The 19,009-nt window shown below is 35.1% G+C and overlaps 1 protein-coding gene across 1 annotated transcript; it reads right to left on the reverse strand.

Annotated features, from left to right (window-relative positions):
- Window positions 1-1,781: 1,781 nt before the first annotated feature.
- On the reverse strand, window positions 1,782-12,607 carry LOC125826029 (protein GID8 homolog). Its single transcript, XM_049505324.1, has 6 exons — window positions 12,344-12,607; window positions 7,339-7,498; window positions 7,132-7,238; window positions 3,133-3,264; window positions 2,413-2,569; window positions 1,782-2,203 (listed from the first exon to the last, which is right to left on the reverse strand). Exons 1-6 carry the CDS (start codon window positions 12,392-12,394, stop codon window positions 2,082-2,084), a joined length of 729 nt encoding a protein of 242 aa, XP_049361281.1. The 5' UTR covers window positions 12,395-12,607; the 3' UTR covers window positions 1,782-2,081.
- Between the last annotated feature and the right edge of the window lie 6,402 nt (window positions 12,608-19,009).

Here is a 19,009-nt window from a genome sequence, read left to right on the forward strand (position 1 = left end):
TTGAGTCTCCCAATGCAATAAAAAGTGTTACACTATGAAGATACTGCAGGTGGTAAGGGCACAGCTTCTTTAAAAGACCCAAAAACATAACATTTCATGTTTATTTCCTGTTTCCCTTTGCTTTCCATTGAATACAACCAAACCCCACAGAAAGAAAAAAGGAAAAAAGACCACATTTTTTCTTAAGGTTCTTTTTATGATATAAAGGTCCTTCACATACCATTCATCACACATAAGCCAAAATTTTCTTACCCTCATTTCCTTTTTATTTCCAAGACTACCATTTTCAAACAACCTTTTTGGCCCTTTTATTTGATCTTGATACATATTTTTGCTACATGCAAATATGAGTACTTGAACTAAACACAAAAAAAAAAAGAATCAAAAATTGCAAACCAAATTTTACTCTCCTAAGTTTCTCTCCCCAGTCCCTTCTCATGTCCAAGATTGCCATTTTCAAACACCCTTTTGGCCTTTTTTCTTTGTTCTTGATAGATATTTGCTATATACAAATGAGAAAACTTGAATAAAACACAAAAAAGATCAAATCTTGCTAGTTAATTTTGCTTCTTTAGTCCCTTTTCATGTACAAGATTGCCATTTTCAAACACCCTTTTGGCCCTTTTCTTTGTCCTTGATAGATTTTTGCTATATACAAATGTGAACACAAAAAAGATCAAATCTTGCTAGTTAATTTTGCTTCTTTAGTCCTTTCTCATGTCCAAGATTGCCATTTTCAAACACCCTTTTGGCCTTTTTCTTTGTTCTTGATAGATTTTGCTAGATACAAGTGTGACAACTTGACCAAACACACAAAAAGATCAAATTTTGGAACTTAACTTCAGCTATAGAGGTTAAGTTATTAGAGGGATTTGCTTTCCTAAGTCCCTTAACAAGTCCAATATTTCCATTTTCAGACACCCTTTTGACCTTTTTTCTCTGTTCTTGATAGATATTGCTAATATGCATATGTGACTTGTTCAAAAACACTCTTGCAAGTTAATTTTGTCTATAGAGGTTAAGGTTATTGAAGGTGTTTTCTTGATTTTATCATGGGTGGATTTGTAAGAAGCTTTTTATGTGTAAACAACTATAGCAAGAAGCAATGCAAGTGTTTATTTGGGAGAATGAGAGCAGCAATGAAGAAATTAGCAATGAAGAACAAAAGACAAGTGAAATTCCAGTATGATCCTTCAAGTTATGCTCTCAACTTTGATGATGGAAACTTTGATTTGGGAGACAGAGAAAGGGTATTTAGGTCATTTCATCAGCAAACTTCTACACTTCAGAGTTGTTCTATAACTTGTACTACTACATTGGTTTATGTACTAGTATGGGTGGAGACCTAGAAATTCTGGTCATTTTCTGCTTCACTTGTTACCTCATTTCATTTGATTAGTTTGGAGTTTTTTTTTATTATGATGCATTACTAGAGTCATTCTTTTTTCTTTTGTATGATAGTGTTATTGACTCAGTTTGTGTATGTCTCGACTATTTTAATAGTGTTGTCGAGTCAGTTTGTGTTTGCCTCAACTATTTTGGCAGCAATGCTAGGTGTCCTGACCTACTATACCCGTGTTGCACTCCTAACATACTTGATATATCTACTAACGCTTAAACCTAACCAACTATACCTGATATAAGGCTGTGGTGAAACATGATGAAGGGAAAGAGTTCATCTGAATCCTTTTGCCGCAAAAATTATACCTAGTAAATAAAAATAAAATTATATATAAACTACTAAATCTCCTTCCTATAATAAAAGATTCATGATCTTATGATTGAATTCTGAAATGGGAGTCTAGTGTATTTATTTTGACAGATTTGAGATTAATAACTTATCTTCTTTGTATGTTCTCCACAAGTTTCAAACACAGATTATGATATGAAAAACACAAACCAATTTTATGAAACCTAGATACGATACGAAAGTACAGACTATGTTCATGTACATTGTGATCGATAAACGAACACAACATTAATCTAAGAATCCATAATTTGATAAGAACAAAAGCATCTATAGGTTTTGAAAGTTGAAAGATACATCATCTTCAAGCAGTTGACCAAGTTTTGGTCATCCTTCAAACAGGAGGATCTTCCAGTTTAGCAGTCGACAAATCATTTATGCGCGGAAACACGGCTTTTTCACCAAGCTGATTTTGTGCCCATATTAACATCTTCAATAGGCTTGGAAGCTTTGGATCTGTTTAAATCAAAGATTAATCATTAAAAAATAATAGCATTTCATATCATGAGCTTCTACACATAAATATTCCTAATTTATGAAATCAACAAAAGCTTTTTCAAACACACCAAACTTTGAAAATCTATAAATGTCCTGCTCCCCCCTCTTCCTGAGAAGTGTGAGGAGGAGGATCGTCAACGGCAATATTTAATGGAAAGGAGACTAACCCTTTTCATGGCTTTGGCTGGTGAGGATTGCAGCATTGACCTCACTAGCGGTCTTTAGCCGCTGTGATACATCCAGAAGTTCTCCAACAGGGCAGTTGGCTACATCTTCAAAGGCCAACAATGCAACAGTCTTCTCCAACTCTTCTAAGAAGCTTTGCTGCAGAAAAGAAATTAAACTCGTCATGTACTAAAGAGGTGGGTTACACATGGGATAGCGCCAACCAAAGCTTCTTCTTTTTTTCAGAGTAAAAGATGGTGTCAATCTCAAGCCAATTCTTCAGAAACAAAAGTAGATTTTTCCCACGTCCCATTACCCTCGTCAGCCTCCCCTCCTAGGGAGGCCGACCAAGAGAAAGGAACCCCTGGTGCTGGCAGCTTAGGGGTGGAGACAGGGAAAGACCACTTAGAAATTCAGCAATCTTTAAGAGACCGTAGATTTTTTTTAGCATCCACACATCAAAATTCTCCGGACATCTATAATATATAGTCTACGAGATTAAACGGTCATTTAGATTAAAGGCTTGTATTGCTATAATAAAAGGCATCTCCCTAGCAAGTGATTGAGTAGGGGAACAGAGAACATTCTGCAGAACTGCTAAGGGGTTGTGTGTCCATGCCTCAAACTCGCAACCTACATGTTACTAAAGGAGCAGCTCTATCGTTGTCTAAAAAAGGGGATTTAAGGAAAGCAAGAGAAAAGATATATATATTAATAATTACATTTTCTTCTCCCCTTGGAGCGAGCTCCTCTTGAGCAAACTCCAAAGCCTCCTCAATCTTTCCATTCCTTATCAACTCTATCAGCCTTTGTTGCTGGAGGTGGAAAAAGAGCTGGGGGTTTGTATCCAGTATCTGCATCCAAGAAGGTAAAACTATGTTAAGATCAACCAAAAATATTAAGAGATTTCTTGTAGCAGCCTAAGTTGCAATTCACGATAAGCAGGCGTTCATTTTGCAAAGTTTCAATTCCCAAGTATAAAGAATCTCTTGATCAGTAAGCTTTTAAGATGATAAAAGAGAGATTTACGAGAATCAAAGGCAAAGCATACATGCGTACAACACACCTGCTGCACGATAACAATAATACAAGGAAAGATAAAAGAGAGGGTAGCAGAGGGGAATGCTTGGGTTTATCACATCCTTGATCTGATATCAAATACTCCCTCTGTCCCAATTTATATGACTTGCTTTCCTTTTTAGTCAGTACCAAAAAGAATGACACATTTATATATTAAGTAACAATTTAACTATAAAATGTCTATTTTACCCTTAATGAAATGATTTACAGCCACACAAATTTCTATCATTCATTTTGGACCACAAGTTTTAAAAGTCTTCCTTTCTTTCTTAAACTCCATGCCGAGTCAAACTACCTCACATAAAATGGGACGGAGGGAGTATATTATAAATGATAATGGATATACAGAAGCAATGACCTCTCTTCCTTGAAGAGATGCCTGGGGTCTTTTATGATGCATAATGATACAAATTAGAAAATACATGTCCATGCAGAAAGTGAAGTCATGGTCCCTCTTTGTCAAATCGAAATTCTCAGTAGAGAAGGAAAGTTGAAGGTTTCAACATAGTGAACATCTCATGCAAGTTCAGATCAACCAAGGAAGTCAAGGCTTTGCGTAGCAAAGATCTCTTTTTCCCAGACAGTTCAGAGACAGAATGCTGATGATAGAGGAATCACTTGACGTTTACATGCACTATTTCCTTGAAAGATTATGGATTCACCGTTCAGTTCAAATTTCAATATACAAAATCCCATTTCTTCAAATTTCTACTTATCTTCCAGTAAAAAGCACAGAAACACAATAAGAAACAACAATTAGAATTTTGAAGCTTATCTATGTGCTGTCAGCAAAAAAGGAAATTGAGGGACCTACAATTTTGACCAGCTATATTTTCTTCTTTGTATATGGAATTGCTACATCTGAGCTGAGGGTCTTTCGGAAACAGTCTCTCTGCCTCCATGAGGTAGTGGTAAGGTCTGCGTACATTCTACCCTCCCAAGACCCCACTTTTGGGATTTCACTGGGTATGTTGCTATTGTACAATTTTGACCAGATAGGCTGATAGGGGGAATTTTTTGTTCAAATTCATTGAAAACAAAACATTTCTTTTGTTCATAAATTGCTTAAATTCATGGCAAACAAAACCTCTGTTCTGTTCATAGGACCTTTCTTCCACAACTTTCTGTTCCTTTTTAATTTCTGCCCATAAATTCTACTTGAATCCCATGATGACTAGAACAAAAAAAGAAAAGATATTACTGGATACCTGGCTTCTTATCAGAAACACTCCCCATAGCACATAGCACTCTAACATTTCAATCATCATATTTGAAACCATATAATAATTATATGTGATTCTATATTTACATCTCACTGGATGTCTGACTCTTCTTTTTCTTTTTTTTTTTGAAAGGAGAAATCAGAATTCAATGAGATGTAACATATAAAATCAATTTTAATTATTTGCATTTAGACACGGCAATCCCACCAAGTCTCACCTCAATATCATTATCTTTTGTAAAGATGGTGTACATGCTAGCTTGCACACGTCTCGACTATCAAACTGGACACTTGCTATCTCCCACCAACATGTATCAATAACTCCACCCGCCAAGGCTTAGGTAGATGACAGAAAATCACCTAGTATTTTGTTTTTACTCTGCTTGGATTTGAATGTCAATCTCATTATTCTTATATTGGACAAAATTGAAAAGCATATCTTCTATATTAATTCTACTTATTCTAAAACCATTACTCTCTAAAATGTTTCTCCAATTCAAGCTTTTAAATGGCTCTCGTACTAATTTCATCAACTAACATAATATTGTACACCATGAACCTATTACTTAACTCATCCCTAGACTAACATAAACAAGTAGATCCTGAAGTAATCCCACATCACAAGAGATGCAAACTCCTCTGTATTCCCTCCAACTGTTATCACACATTCACACTTATAATGGCTCTTTTATACATCTTTTATGGCATTTACGCATTTGATAGTTATTACTTCCTTTTCTTGATTTGTGTGTGGCATTCCTTTCTTTTCCAACCTCCACCAAAGGACCTTTCTCTGCACTATATAAGTTTTCTCTAGGTCAATAAATATAATTTGAAGATCCTTCATTTTCTCCCCCAAAAACTTCTATTAATCTTCGTAGAAAATTCAGTGTCTATAGCAGTCCTACCAACCCAGTTCTATCACCCTTATCGCATCCCTACATCTATGCTCTTATCATTTTTTTTCAATGTTTCATGATATAACTCATAAGTTCCATACGCCAACAACTCACACAACTTTGAATATTTCCATTCTCCTATATACAAAAACCAAGGTACTCTATGTCCATTTGTTTAGCATATTTGCACTCCTCGACAAGATTTTAAGCCATATTTTGTAACATCTCCAGAACACTTTCAGACCTCTATCAGGATAACCATTTGGACAAGAATAAGTTTGTTCTAATCAAACTAACAAGATTCCAAATAAGGATAAAGTCTTCAAATTTCCTAAGTATTTTTTAACCAAAATAAATAAAAGTGTTGTACATATAGCCACTCTTTATCTTTTGGATGTAGATGCAAATTTCAAGAATGTGCAGAAAAACACCTTGCTCAAGATGGTGTGTGTGTGTGTGTGTATATATATATATATATATATAACACGTAAGTGATATATTAAAAACTTCTTTAAAAAAGAGGGTCAGCGGATGCAGTAACTACTCTCCAAACCAAATATTTATGTACTAAGAGTTTCACCGAACCTAAAACTAAGCGCAAATTCATGAAAGTTGAGTAACAAATTAATAACACCAATAGTGGTTGCTTCAATCTTAATATAAGGACTGGCACAGAATAGTATCATCAAGAGCTTCCATACTCGTGTTTAAATGACATCTGCTTTCATTACGTAATGCCTGTATACCTCTTTTCAATCATTTTATTAGCTGTGATAAATGTGTGATAGTCTAATGATAAGAGCTGTCCACCTCCAACCATGACAAGGGGGGAAATGTAGGCAAGTTTACAATAAAAACAGTTGTAGGTGATTTTATTGAACTGAAATTGACTGTATATGTGACTCGTAATAGACTGCCCTTAGATTTCAGTGTTTCTATTCACAATATAGTGCAACTCCAGAACAATTCAGACAGCAATTCGAGAGAATATCTTCCCTGCTTTTGGAACAAAATGCACCAAATCACAATAACATGATTTCTTCTTAGCCTAAATGTAAGACACGATATTAAACAGTCAGCCAAAAGTACCTTAGCACTGATTTGATCAGTTACCATAAATAAATATTTCAATTACGAATATTGCATAAAGTCAATATCATTTCCTCTCTTCTAGTCTAGAAGGATAAAAGACACACCTAGTTCACTCAAAACATATTCTTTTATTGTGAATGTTACTACGTAACATGACTTCACCATTATGAAGTGTGTTTGGCATCAACTTACTTACTCCACCCAAATAGGATTGAAAGACGAAGATGAATTTGCTTCTGAATGATAAGAACAAAAGGCATTCAACAACAACATACCCAGTGAAATCCCACACTATAGGGTTTGGTGAGGGTCTAGTGTACGCAAACCTTACCTCTACCTCATGGATGTAGAGAGGTTGTTTCCGAAAGACCCTCAGCTCAAGTAACACACACCAAAGCAGTTTGAAATAGGAGAAATAGCAGTCATACCTCAGGATTCAAATCATTAACCTTCTCAATTGCATCCTCTACATTACCAGCCTGTACTGCCTTTTTAACCGCCATTCGATCAGTGATAGTAGCAAGATCTATATCAGCTATTCATTCATAAGGAGAAGCATGTAGATGTACATATGAAACGATACAAATTCGTATAATAATATGAAATGAGCAACCAAGAAGATCACAGAAGGATACGATCTGTTCCAGATTCCTTTCTGAACTTTTCAGCTGCTTCAACATAACCCTCTGTGACCAAAAAGTTCATCACTAACTTATTCATATCTTCTTTTCTAATTTTTACATCATTGAGCTTTTTCTCCCACTCTTCTCTTGTGATTACTTTCTTTGATGTTGCCTGCAAAGGGGAAAAGGGAAAGAAATAAAAATAGATAAATGTATCGCTGCGCCATCCGAAACCTGTAAGTTTGGTGGTAGCAAAATCTTATATGAGCCATGAATGAAACAATTATTAACAAGTTAAGCCATATGCAGCTTTTGGCAAGCCATTCAAAAGTAAGAATCTGACTCATATACATAATTGGACCAAAACTCAACTTAATAGGACTTATCACTACCATATCCAATAGTATCAAGTACATTCCACATCTCACCAATTTGTTTTAAGCACCATTGCAGACTATGCACACTGGTCTTAAAACCTTTTTAAGATCATGGCTCGCTGTTCCAGACGAATGGTATACAACAACAACAGCAACAACAACAACATACTCAATGTAACCCCACAAGTGGGGTCTCGGGAGGGTGGTAGTATGCTGCCTTACCCCTACCTTGTGAAGGTAGAGAGTTTGTTTCCGATAGACCCTTGGCAAAGGTAAAGCATATCAAAAACAGTATGAAGGAAATAAAGTAGTGAAGAATCCAAGTAGAAAATAGTAGAAACAAGAACAGTAGCACAAACAAATAATATGGTAACCGAAGCACAGGAAACAACTGGTAATAATATAAGATAGTAGGAGAGTAATAGTAATAATACTAATACGAGAAACTAGACAACACTCGGTTTACCTACTAACATTCTACCCTAATCCCCGTCCTTCATATCTTCCTATCTAGGGTCATCTCCTAAGTGAGCTGCAAGTGTGTCATGTCCTGCCTAATCACCTCTCCCTGATACTTCTTCATCCTAGCTCTACCTCTTCTCAGCCCCACCATAGCCAACTGCTCACACCTCCTAGCTGGGACATCTATGTATCTCCTCTTCACATGTTTTAACCATCTATGTATCTCCTCTTCACATGTTTTAACCATCTCAGTCTCTCCTCCCTCATTTTGTCCACCATGGAGGTCACTCTCACCGTCCCAAATATCTTCATTCTTAATCATATCTCTCCTAATATACCCACACATCCCTCTCAGCATCCAGAAGAATGGCATGAATGCATATATAATTAGAAAGGTCAGTTGAAATGGAGAAATGTTACTAAATGTTATACCATAGGAAGACACTTACCAAAATGAAAAAAAGTTATGGACAACAATTGTAAGACCAACTATATTACAAGAGAGTGAATAGTAGCCTTTAAAGGTCCAATACATCCACAAGATGAGTGTCGCATAGACACGGATGCCAAACTGGATGTACAGTCATACAAAATGGTCCAATATAAGGTACAAGTAGCAACACATGGAGGATAGATAGAGAACAAAGTCGCTTGAGACAGTTTCCTCATGTTCCATTTCGACCTTCTGATGCACCAATCCATAAGTGTGAAATCATGGTGATCAAAGGGGTTAAAAAGGGGACAAACTAAATTAACATGGAAGAAAGTTGTTTTGAAAAACCTATAATTTCTTAAAATCCATCTATACTTAATGAAAAAAGAGCATAATAGAAGAAAAAAGATCTATATAGTTGTTACGAACTAGTTGGAGTTAAGGTTTAGTCAGGTTGGTATGCTTTACTTTTAGGAGTTCCACAACAACGTGTTGTGTCCTTTCTTTTCTTTTATGTGATAGAAAACGCATAAAAAGGCATAGACATAATTTCAGATCCATGTCCTTGTTCATAAACCTACTGTCCCATTATACCTATTGAAATTCCAAAGTGGGGTCTGGGGAGGGTAGAGAGTATGCAAACCTTACCCTACTTGTGGAGGCAGAGAGGTGTTAAGAAAAAAAAGAAAAGGCGATAAAGAAAATATAGCAACCAATAAAGAAAGCAGTACAGAGCATTCAGAAAAGGAACAATAACAACAATGAAATAATAGTATGATAACCAAAACACAATGAACATCATATGATGCTAGATATCAAAGGTAAGAAAGTACAAAAATAAGGCTAATACTGTGACAAAAACCACTAAAAAATAAGGCTAATACTGTGACAAAAACCACTAAGCCCAAACCCGTTACACACGAATCAATCAATCAATCAACTATGCCTCAACCCTAAATTAGTCTGAGTAAGTAATGTGAATGAAGCTAACAACTATTTTTATGTCTCAATAAACCTAATACAACCCTTGACGTTTCTTCGTGTCCGATACCAGCAATATTTTGCTGAACTTATATAATTCCAAAAACAAAAAGACCTAATTGACAGGGAAAAATTGAATCACGAAAAGAACAGTACGGTACCGTGTCTTCTAATTCAGCTAAATCGCTAATCATAATCCAGTACGACGACATGGGTACTAAAAACTAGCCTTGAGTTCCTTTTCCGGTTTCGATTTTGCCGTCTCCTAGAGGAAATAAGCTGACTAAATTAACCGAGAGGGGGATAGAATACAAAATGTTCTTAAGTAGTAATTTTTTTCTAATAATGTGAGTAAATATGTTTCAGGTGGAATAGGATTCCATGTTTAGATTGGTCTTTAATAACTTGTCTATTAAAACTAGGAGCTTGTTTGGGCAAGCGGCTAAAAATTGCTTATTTTTAGAAATACTTTTAATAAAATAGTTTTTGAGAAAAGTGCTTTTGACAAAAACTAATTTATATTTGGTTAATTCATTTGGAAAGTGCTTTTACTAAGCAGATTGTGCTTGTCTAATCTTTTTTAAAATGTGCTTAAGAAAGTCAAATTAAGAAAAAGATCATGTATCAATGCACTTTAAATATAAAGATTATTTTATAGAGAAATTATTTTAAATATCTATTATAAATTTTAATTAAATTTTTATTTTTTGTTTAATTAAAAAGTACATATTACAAATTTTCAATCAATATTATGCATAGATAAATCAAAGAAACTATTAAATATTGATATAATATTAACATGATGATTTAAATATAATAAAAACACCAAGCAAAATACAACTAACCTCAACACAACTAGTTCCAACATAACTAATCCCATCCTAACTTGTCTTCAAACAATAAGAGTGAAATCATTAGTAATTAAAGGGGTTAAAGAGGGGACAAACTAAAACTAAATTTACATGGAAGAAAGTTGTTTTGAAAGACCTATAATTTCTTAAAATCCATACATACTTACTAAAAAAAGAGCATAATAGAAGAAAAAGGATCTATATAGTTGATACTAACCAGTTGGAGCTGAGGTTTAGCCAGGTTGGTATGCTTTACTTTTAGGAGTTCGGGACTAGAAGTAAACAAAGAGTGATAGAAACTAACAAAGTGTTGTATGGTTCCAGCAAATAGAAGGAGATCAACAACAAAATATTAGATTGATAAGGGTCTAAGGTGATCAAGGAGTCTCCTAATCTAGTTAGAAATTAGAGACCCTAAGTTATAGAATATTAGATTAAGATGGTTCTAAACAATGTTGCTAATACTCTTCAAAAATATTGACGGGCGAGTGTCAGATCTTTCAAAAATAGTGCAGTTTTGGAGGATTCGACACGGATGCGGCAACATTTTGGAGAGTTCGAGCAACATAAGTTCTAAATATAACAACTTGGTCAATAAGGCTCCATACAACTAGCTTGGGAGTGAGGCCAAACAATATTTGTTGTTGTTGCTTCAGTAGTAGTATCATGAACTTTCTATATATCCTAGAATCTTTTATATGCACATACTAATATCTAAGTACAACTTAATCATGTAGCTTCTACAAACCATAAATCCCAGAAAAAGGCATTAACATAATTTCAGATCCATGTCCTTGATCATAAACCTACTGTCCTGTTACACACAACAACAAAAACAACATCCCCTACCTCGTGGAAGTAGAGAGGTTGTTTCCGAAGAACCCTCGGCTCAAGTACAACAAATCAAGTAGTTATGAACAGTGATAACATCATGGCAGTGAAGAAAACATAGCAACTAATAGTGCAAAGCATTCAGAAAAGGAACAATAACAACAAAATAACAGTGTGATAACCAAAAAAGAATAAACAACATTTGATGGTAGATTCCAAAATAAGAACTACAATAATAAGGCTAATAGTACAACATACACCACCAAGCCTAAACCCATTACACACAGGGGCGGATCTACATGGACTTCAGGGGGTTCACCCGAACCCCTGAATTGACAAACTCCTGAATCGAAAAATTATATTGTGCATATAGGACCAAATCTGTATTATATGTCTATATATTTAATATTGAACCCCTCAACACAAGTAAATGGCTTGGTTCAGCGGCTATAGGGGTTCAAAAACTAGTAGGCGTGCGGATTCGAATCCGGCTAGCAACATTTTTCAATGTTTAAGCTTGAAATCTGGTACAACTTATTTGTCAACACTATTTAGCTTCTTCTTTTTTTTGAACCTCCTCAACGGAAATCCTGGCTCCGCCACTGATTACACATGAATCAATCAATCAATCAATCAACTATGCCTCAATCCTAAATTAGTCCAAGTAAGAAATATGAATGAAGCTAACAACTATTTCTATATCTCACTAAACCTAATGCAACTCCTGACGATTCTTCGCGTCCGATACCAGCACCAGCAATAAAATAGATGGAAGGCACTTGACGATTCTTCGCGCCGTATACCAGCAATAAACTAGAAGGATAAGGTTAATCCTACAACAGATACCAACAAGCCTAAAACCGTTACACACGAATCAATCAATCAACTACGCCTCAATCCTAAATTAGTCCAAGTAAAGCAATACGAATGAAGCTAACAACTATTTCTATATCTCACTTAACCCAATGCAACCCTTGCCGTTTCTTCGCACAATTTTTGCTGAACTAACACAATTCCAAAAACAAAAAAACCTAATTGAAGAGGAAAAAAAAAACGAATCATGAAAAAGAGAAGTACAGTACCATGGCTTCGATTTCAGCTAATTCGCGAATCACAATCCAGAACAATGACATCAGTATTCAAAACTACGCCTTGAGACCCATTAAAACAACCGGAGCAGTCGTCGGAGTTCCTTTTTCCGGTTCCGATTTCGCCGTCTCCCTAGAGGAAATAAAGTTGAATAAATTAACCGGGAGGGGGAATTGAACAGAATGTTCTAAAGTAGTAATTTATTTATTTTTATAGCAATGTGAGTAAATATATATTTTAGGTGAAATACGATTCCATGTTTTTGCCCTTTTTTTTTAGTTACTTGGCTATTTAGACTAGACACGATTTGGTATGATGGATAAACCTGAGATAATTATTCGATAAGTTTTTAATAACGTGTGTATTGTTAGTTTAAATATAATATTTATTTTGTATGCTATCGTTAAAATCGTTAATAAATAATGTGAAATTTTTTATTTTGCATAAAGTGTGATCGCGTTATGACCTTAATTTTTTATTATTTGATTATTATATTTTAACTTTTATCGATACTCTATCGTATTTCTCTGATAGGTTTATCCTTCAAATTATTAAGAGATAGTTATTTTAGTGCGGCTCATACAATTACTTTACAAGTTTACATAAGTTAGCTAAGCTTTTTTTAATGCTTATCTAAATTGATCCCAACGGTGGAGCTTAAGAGTCTAAAAGGTTGTCATGTCCCGATCTCCATAAAATTCAAATTTGGAGTCAAATGATAGATCTTGATAAAACGAATTCAATGCGGTCCCAAAATTTCATCCTCAACTCCAGAAAATCGCAAATTATATATGTGACTGCAATAGTAAAATTTCAAGAGCAAAGTGCCATTTTCAATATATTTCTCAATCAAATTCTGTTGTGATTCACGATGTCTTACCTATTGGGGGTGATAGGCTATCACTAGATCCATCTCTCCATTGATTTTCTCTCCACAAATTTCAAAAGATTCCATTTTGCAGTTTGAGAGAAATCAACTGGCAAAGTTTGACAAAATCTTATTTTGTAAAATAGTGTATCAAATAGTAGTATACTATATATGGGTGTATAAATATCTTTTATAATTTCATATAATCTTATATTATAAAGTATAATATTGTATTATCAAGTTTTTTTCCTTTCTAAATATGTAAAAAGGAAATATGAAAAAACTGTATATTGTTTTATACTAGATGTATATTATTTTATACCGAATTGTGTTTTGAGCTAAAGATTTGTAATGTAAGTTTTGACTATATTTTTGTAATGTAAGTTAGGTAATTGTACTTTTATGAATTTTTTTGGCAAAAGGCATAAATTGCCCCCTAAACGTATACCCAAAAGTCATTTACACACTTTAACTAATGGGGTGACCTATTACACACCTTAAGTATATAAAAGTATATTTATTTCCCCCTTCCGTCACCCAACCCTGGACATTATGCCTAGAGGGAAAGCCACTCGCCTCCTAGTTAAGCCACGTAATAAAAGACCCCAATCCGATTCATTTGACCCAAACCCGTTTCTTTTCACCCAAACCCAATTGTTTTCACCCAAATCCATTTTATTTTACCCTAGTCCATTTATTTCACCCACCCGTTTCCTTTCTCTAAGAACACCAAAACCTAATCGAAAAAATTCATCTGTAAATCCTAATTTTAGCTAAAGATTTCTTCGATTGTGTGGTGTTTTTGAAGCATCCTTGTAGTTATATTAGAAGAACATTGTCGATCGAGGCGTTCATCGTTTGGTGGAAGCAAATCGGTGGTTACTAGGGTTTGGTGGGTACAATCGAGGCGTTCATCGTTCATAATTTGTTGTCGTCTCCATATCTGAAAGGTCAGTCAAACATCTCTAGGGTTACTTCATGGTTCATACTTTTTAGCTTAGGGTTATTTCGTCTTTATTTTTTTTTCAAGTTTACTGTATGTCGTCTTTCATTCACATGATTCCTCGTTGTTGTTGTATGAATTTTGTTGTTGTATATGTTTTGTCGTTGTTGTTGAGGGTTAATTGATAACATTATTTTCAGGTTAAAATGTCTTTTGAATTGATTACTTTGAGATTTTACCACGGTGGTGTTATTAAGATTGGAAAAAAGGAATACAAGGGGAAATCATATCATGGTGGAAGAGTTTATGAGATTTTAGATGTTGATATAGATAGGTTATCTTATTTTGAATTGAGGGATTGTCTGAAAGAGTTGGGGTATGAACCTGGACAATGTGTGTTGTATGTGAAACTTCCTAGAAGTACTGCTATGTTAGAAATCAAATCTGACTATGATACTACTTTAATTGCTGAGTATTTGAGTCATGGAGATATTTTGGACTGTTTTGTGTGTCACTTTGTTGCTGATCCTGTTTTGGTCCCACCTTTATTGGAATATGGGGAAAATGGAGTAGGTGAGAGAGCATCCCAAAACAGTGGGCCTAATGCATCTTTTGATGCTGAATTAGAACCAACATATGAGGCCCAAGAAAATGCCACACATGAGGCCCAAGAAAATGCCTCAAACCTTGCCTCAAACCCTGCCCCTGCTTATGCCCCTACCCCTATCCATCCTTCTACTGATCCAACTCTTGACCATGTTCATCCTTTCTCTGATCCAATTCCTGACCCTGTCCATCTTTCTAATGAACAAGATTCAGATAGAGAATCATTGAATGAAGGGAGGGGATTTAATGGGAGTGATGTAGATGATGAAATAAGAAGTTTTGGGGAGGAAATGAGTAAAAGAAAGAGAAGGAAAAGGGGAGAAAGAGCTCCATTGCCTGATCATGTCAAGTTAGGAACAGAAAAAAAAGGGTCAGATGCTGGGTATGATGAATCTACAGGTGGTAATAGAAACAACTTAGAAGGCAAGTTAGCTGGTGATGAGCATTATTATCCTCTCAGATGAAGCTACCAGTTTTGAAACAGATCCAGATATTTTCAGTAATGATGAAGAAAAGGTTCATCAAAGAGAGAGAATTAAGCCAAGAAGGAGAAAGAAGGTGAATAGAGTTGTATTTGATGCATCTTCTCAGAAAGTAGTGTGGGAATTGGGTCTTGTATTTGAAAGTGTTAATGAGTTTAGATCTGCTGTTACCAAATATGTTGTTGCTGAACATATTGTAATTGAAATGTATATTAATGAACCAACAAGGATAAGGGTTAGGTGTACAGTTGGTTGTCCTTGGGTTTTATTTGCTAGCTTTGATTCTAGGACAGATAATTTTGTTGTAAAGACATACAATCCAGTTCACAAATGTGATCCTACTAATAGGAACAAGCTTTGTAATAGCAAGTTCTTATCTAGTCACTACAGTAAAAGGATAAAAGAACAACCTGACATTAGAATCTTTGAGTTTCAAGGGCTTATTAAAAAAGAATTGGATTTATATGTTGGAAGAACAGTGTGTAGGAGAGCAAGAAACAAAGTATTACAAGAGTTAATGAGTGACTATGTTCTTGAGTTTGGGAGGATTTTGGACTACAAAGATGAGTTGCTAAGAACTAATCCAGGTAGTACATGTGTAGTCAAGCTTCATGAAGAAACATTTGAAAAAGGTAGAAAAATGTTTCAAGGCTTCTACATATGTTTTGATGCAATGAAGAAGTCCTTCTTGGTTGGTTGTAGGAGGGGCATTGGTTTGGATGGTTGTTTTCTAAAGGGAGCATCTAAAGGTCAATTATTGGTTGTTGTTTGTAAAGATGGGAACAATCAAATGCTACCACTGGCTTGGGCAGTAGTTGAAGTTGAAAATAAGTTTACTTGGGCTTGGTTTGTCAAACTTCTAAATGAAGATCTTCAATTGGGAGATGGTACAGACCTCACAATCATATCAGATATGCAAAAGGTTAGAATATTTATTGATTTTTTTGATTTATTTCATGTCTTGAATGCCATTTATTTATAAATGTCTTAGTTTCTTAGTTTTATGTCTTGAATTTTCTTATAGGGTCTTGAAATTGCCATAACTGATCATTTGCCAAATGTTGAGCATAAAATGTGTGCTAGACACATCCTTGCTAACTGGTTAAAGTGGAGAGGTCTTGAGAGAAAGAAATGTTTCTGGAGGTGTGCAAGGTCTACTTTTGAGGCTGAGTTAAAAGATAACATTAGTTATATGAAAAGGTTGGACAATAATATAGTTGATCACTTGTTGTATTATAATCCTGAAAGATGAAGCAAGCTTTACTTCAATTTTACCTCAAAATGTGATGTTGTAGACAATAACATGACTGAATGTTTCAATTCATGGATATTAGCAGCAAGGCATAAGACTATAATTACAATGCTTGAAGAAATTAGGGTGAAAATGATGAAAAGAATAGGGCAGATGAGAGAGTTTTGCAATACTTGGATATGCGACATTTCTCCAATGGCAATGAATGTTCTACAAGATAACACAACTAAGTCTATGAAATGCAACATTGAATGGAATTCAGATACAGGGTATGAGGTACTTCATGGACCATACAGACATGTAGTTGATATTCAAAGGCAAATATGTAGTTGTAGAGCATGGGTGTTGAAAGACATACTATGTCCTCATGCAATAGCTGCTCTTCACCATAGGAAATTGGACCCAATCAACTACATTTCTCATTGGTATAACAGAGAAACATACATGAAGACATACAACTACTTCATTCAGCCAGTTATGAATCTGAAAATGTGGCCAGAATCACCAAACATCTCTGTGATACCACCTCATGTTTGAAGGCCTGGCAAGAAAAGGAAGAAAGAGCAAGGTGAAACCAGTAAAACTGGAAAATTATCCAAAAGAGGGATTGAGATGTCATGCAACACTTGTCATAACAAGGGTCACAATAAAAGAAAGTGTCCTCTTGGTGCACCTGCTTTTGGCACAAGCTTTACTGCTGGACCAAGTTCAAGACCTCCTTCTAACCCTGCTGCACCAAGTTCAAGACCTCCTTCTGGCCCTGCTGCTGCACTAACATCAACACAAACTGTTGTCCCTGCTGCTGCACCAACATCAATACAAATTGCTGGCCCAAGAGCAACACCTAATGCTCCAACTGAAAGAGGAAGGGGCAGACCAAAGGGTTCAACAGAAAATGTGCTATAGTTTTCTTTATTTACTTCATGTATAAGTTTTAAATAAGTTGCTTTACTGAATATTTTGTTATTTTTTAGGGTAGTGTTGCTAGCAGAACAAGAATGGTTGGAATGGGTGCACTACACACACAAAGTGGTGCTACTACTATTAATGTAAGTTCCCTATTTCTATACTTAAATATCATTTATTATTTTTTCTTTAATCACAAATTAAGATTATTTATATTCATTTGAACAGCCTGGAATGCCTAGTGAAAGATTTAGAAATGTGAAGTCTTCAGCAGTTGTCACTGGAGATCTTGGACATAAACCACCATGTGGTGTGAAATGGAAGGGAAAACAAGCTATGACCTCAAGCCAACTTAAAGAGATGAGGGGAAGAAAACAAATGGAGACTAGGTCTAAGGCTGTACATTTGAGCCTAGAGAGCTCTAATGCAATCTAACTTGTTTTGGTAGATTTTTGTTGGTAATGCAATGTAGACATTTGTTTTGTTGGGTGATAGACAATGCAATGCACTTTATCCTTATTTAGTACCCTTATACTTAAGACAATGAATTGCAGTTGTGACTGCATTTTGATTTGTGGTGTTTGATTATGTAACTACTTTGACATATATTAACTTCTATTTTGATTAATGATTATGCAGTTATGAATGTCTGTTTATGTAACAGTATTGCTTCTCTTTTAGTGATGGTTTCTGTGTTTATGGAGGGCAATAAGTGACTACTTAAGCAGTGGCTACACAAACGTATAGTTTAGACAGTTGAGCAGATAGTTGTACACACTAAATATATAGTTTATGACCAAATACAAAATCAAATACTTGCAACAATAAATGAGACAAATTAAGCTAAGAGAAGCTTTGTAAATTCTTTTTATTACACAAAAGCATTACAAGTTCAACACAATATTGCAAATTTTTGGTACAATAAGAGATCATGACAATTTCCTTGAATGTCCTTCTCCTTTCAGAAACAAATACTCTTTGAAATACTAAACTTACACCTAAAATACAAACACACAATAGAGCAACTCCCTTTTCTTGGACTTGGCCAATTTGTTTTTCCATTTCTTTTCAATTGCTTTCATCTTCTTCAAATCATTATCACAATTGTCCATTTTTGACTCCTTCTTGTTCATATCTATTTTGCTTTCCATGGATTTGGTCGACTTAGTAGGCTTGTTGATTTCCTTATCCGAAGTTTCAAGTTTTCGAGAAGATTCAACACTATGTTCAAGCTCCGCAATTCTTCCCAACAACTTGGGAATCGCAAATTTGGATCTTGGATCAATATAATCATCTTTCCAAAGCCAAAAATCACATGATCTAGCATTCTTAAAAAACAAAACGAATCATTCTATGGCTCTTGAAACGACAAAACGAATTATTCAACTTTTAAAAAAGATTAACTTACCCCATAGTAAGGACAACCCCAATATCTTCTACTAGGATTTCTCGGGGTCCAAGAGGTCAGCAAAGGCAAAACAAATCCGTGTTTGCATCGCACCTCTTCCAATTCATGATCTTCCTCTTGTAAACAGAGCGTAGTCAAGCTTATTCGAGCCATTGTAGCACCTTAATAAGAATTACCGCGAATCAAACAACTAA

This window comes from Solanum verrucosum, unplaced genomic scaffold (genome assembly GCF_900185275.1).
Source record: "Solanum verrucosum unplaced genomic scaffold, falcon-dt-bn FXZP01000161.1, whole genome shotgun sequence".
Lineage (NCBI taxonomy): Eukaryota > Viridiplantae > Streptophyta > Magnoliopsida > Solanales > Solanaceae > Solanum > Solanum verrucosum.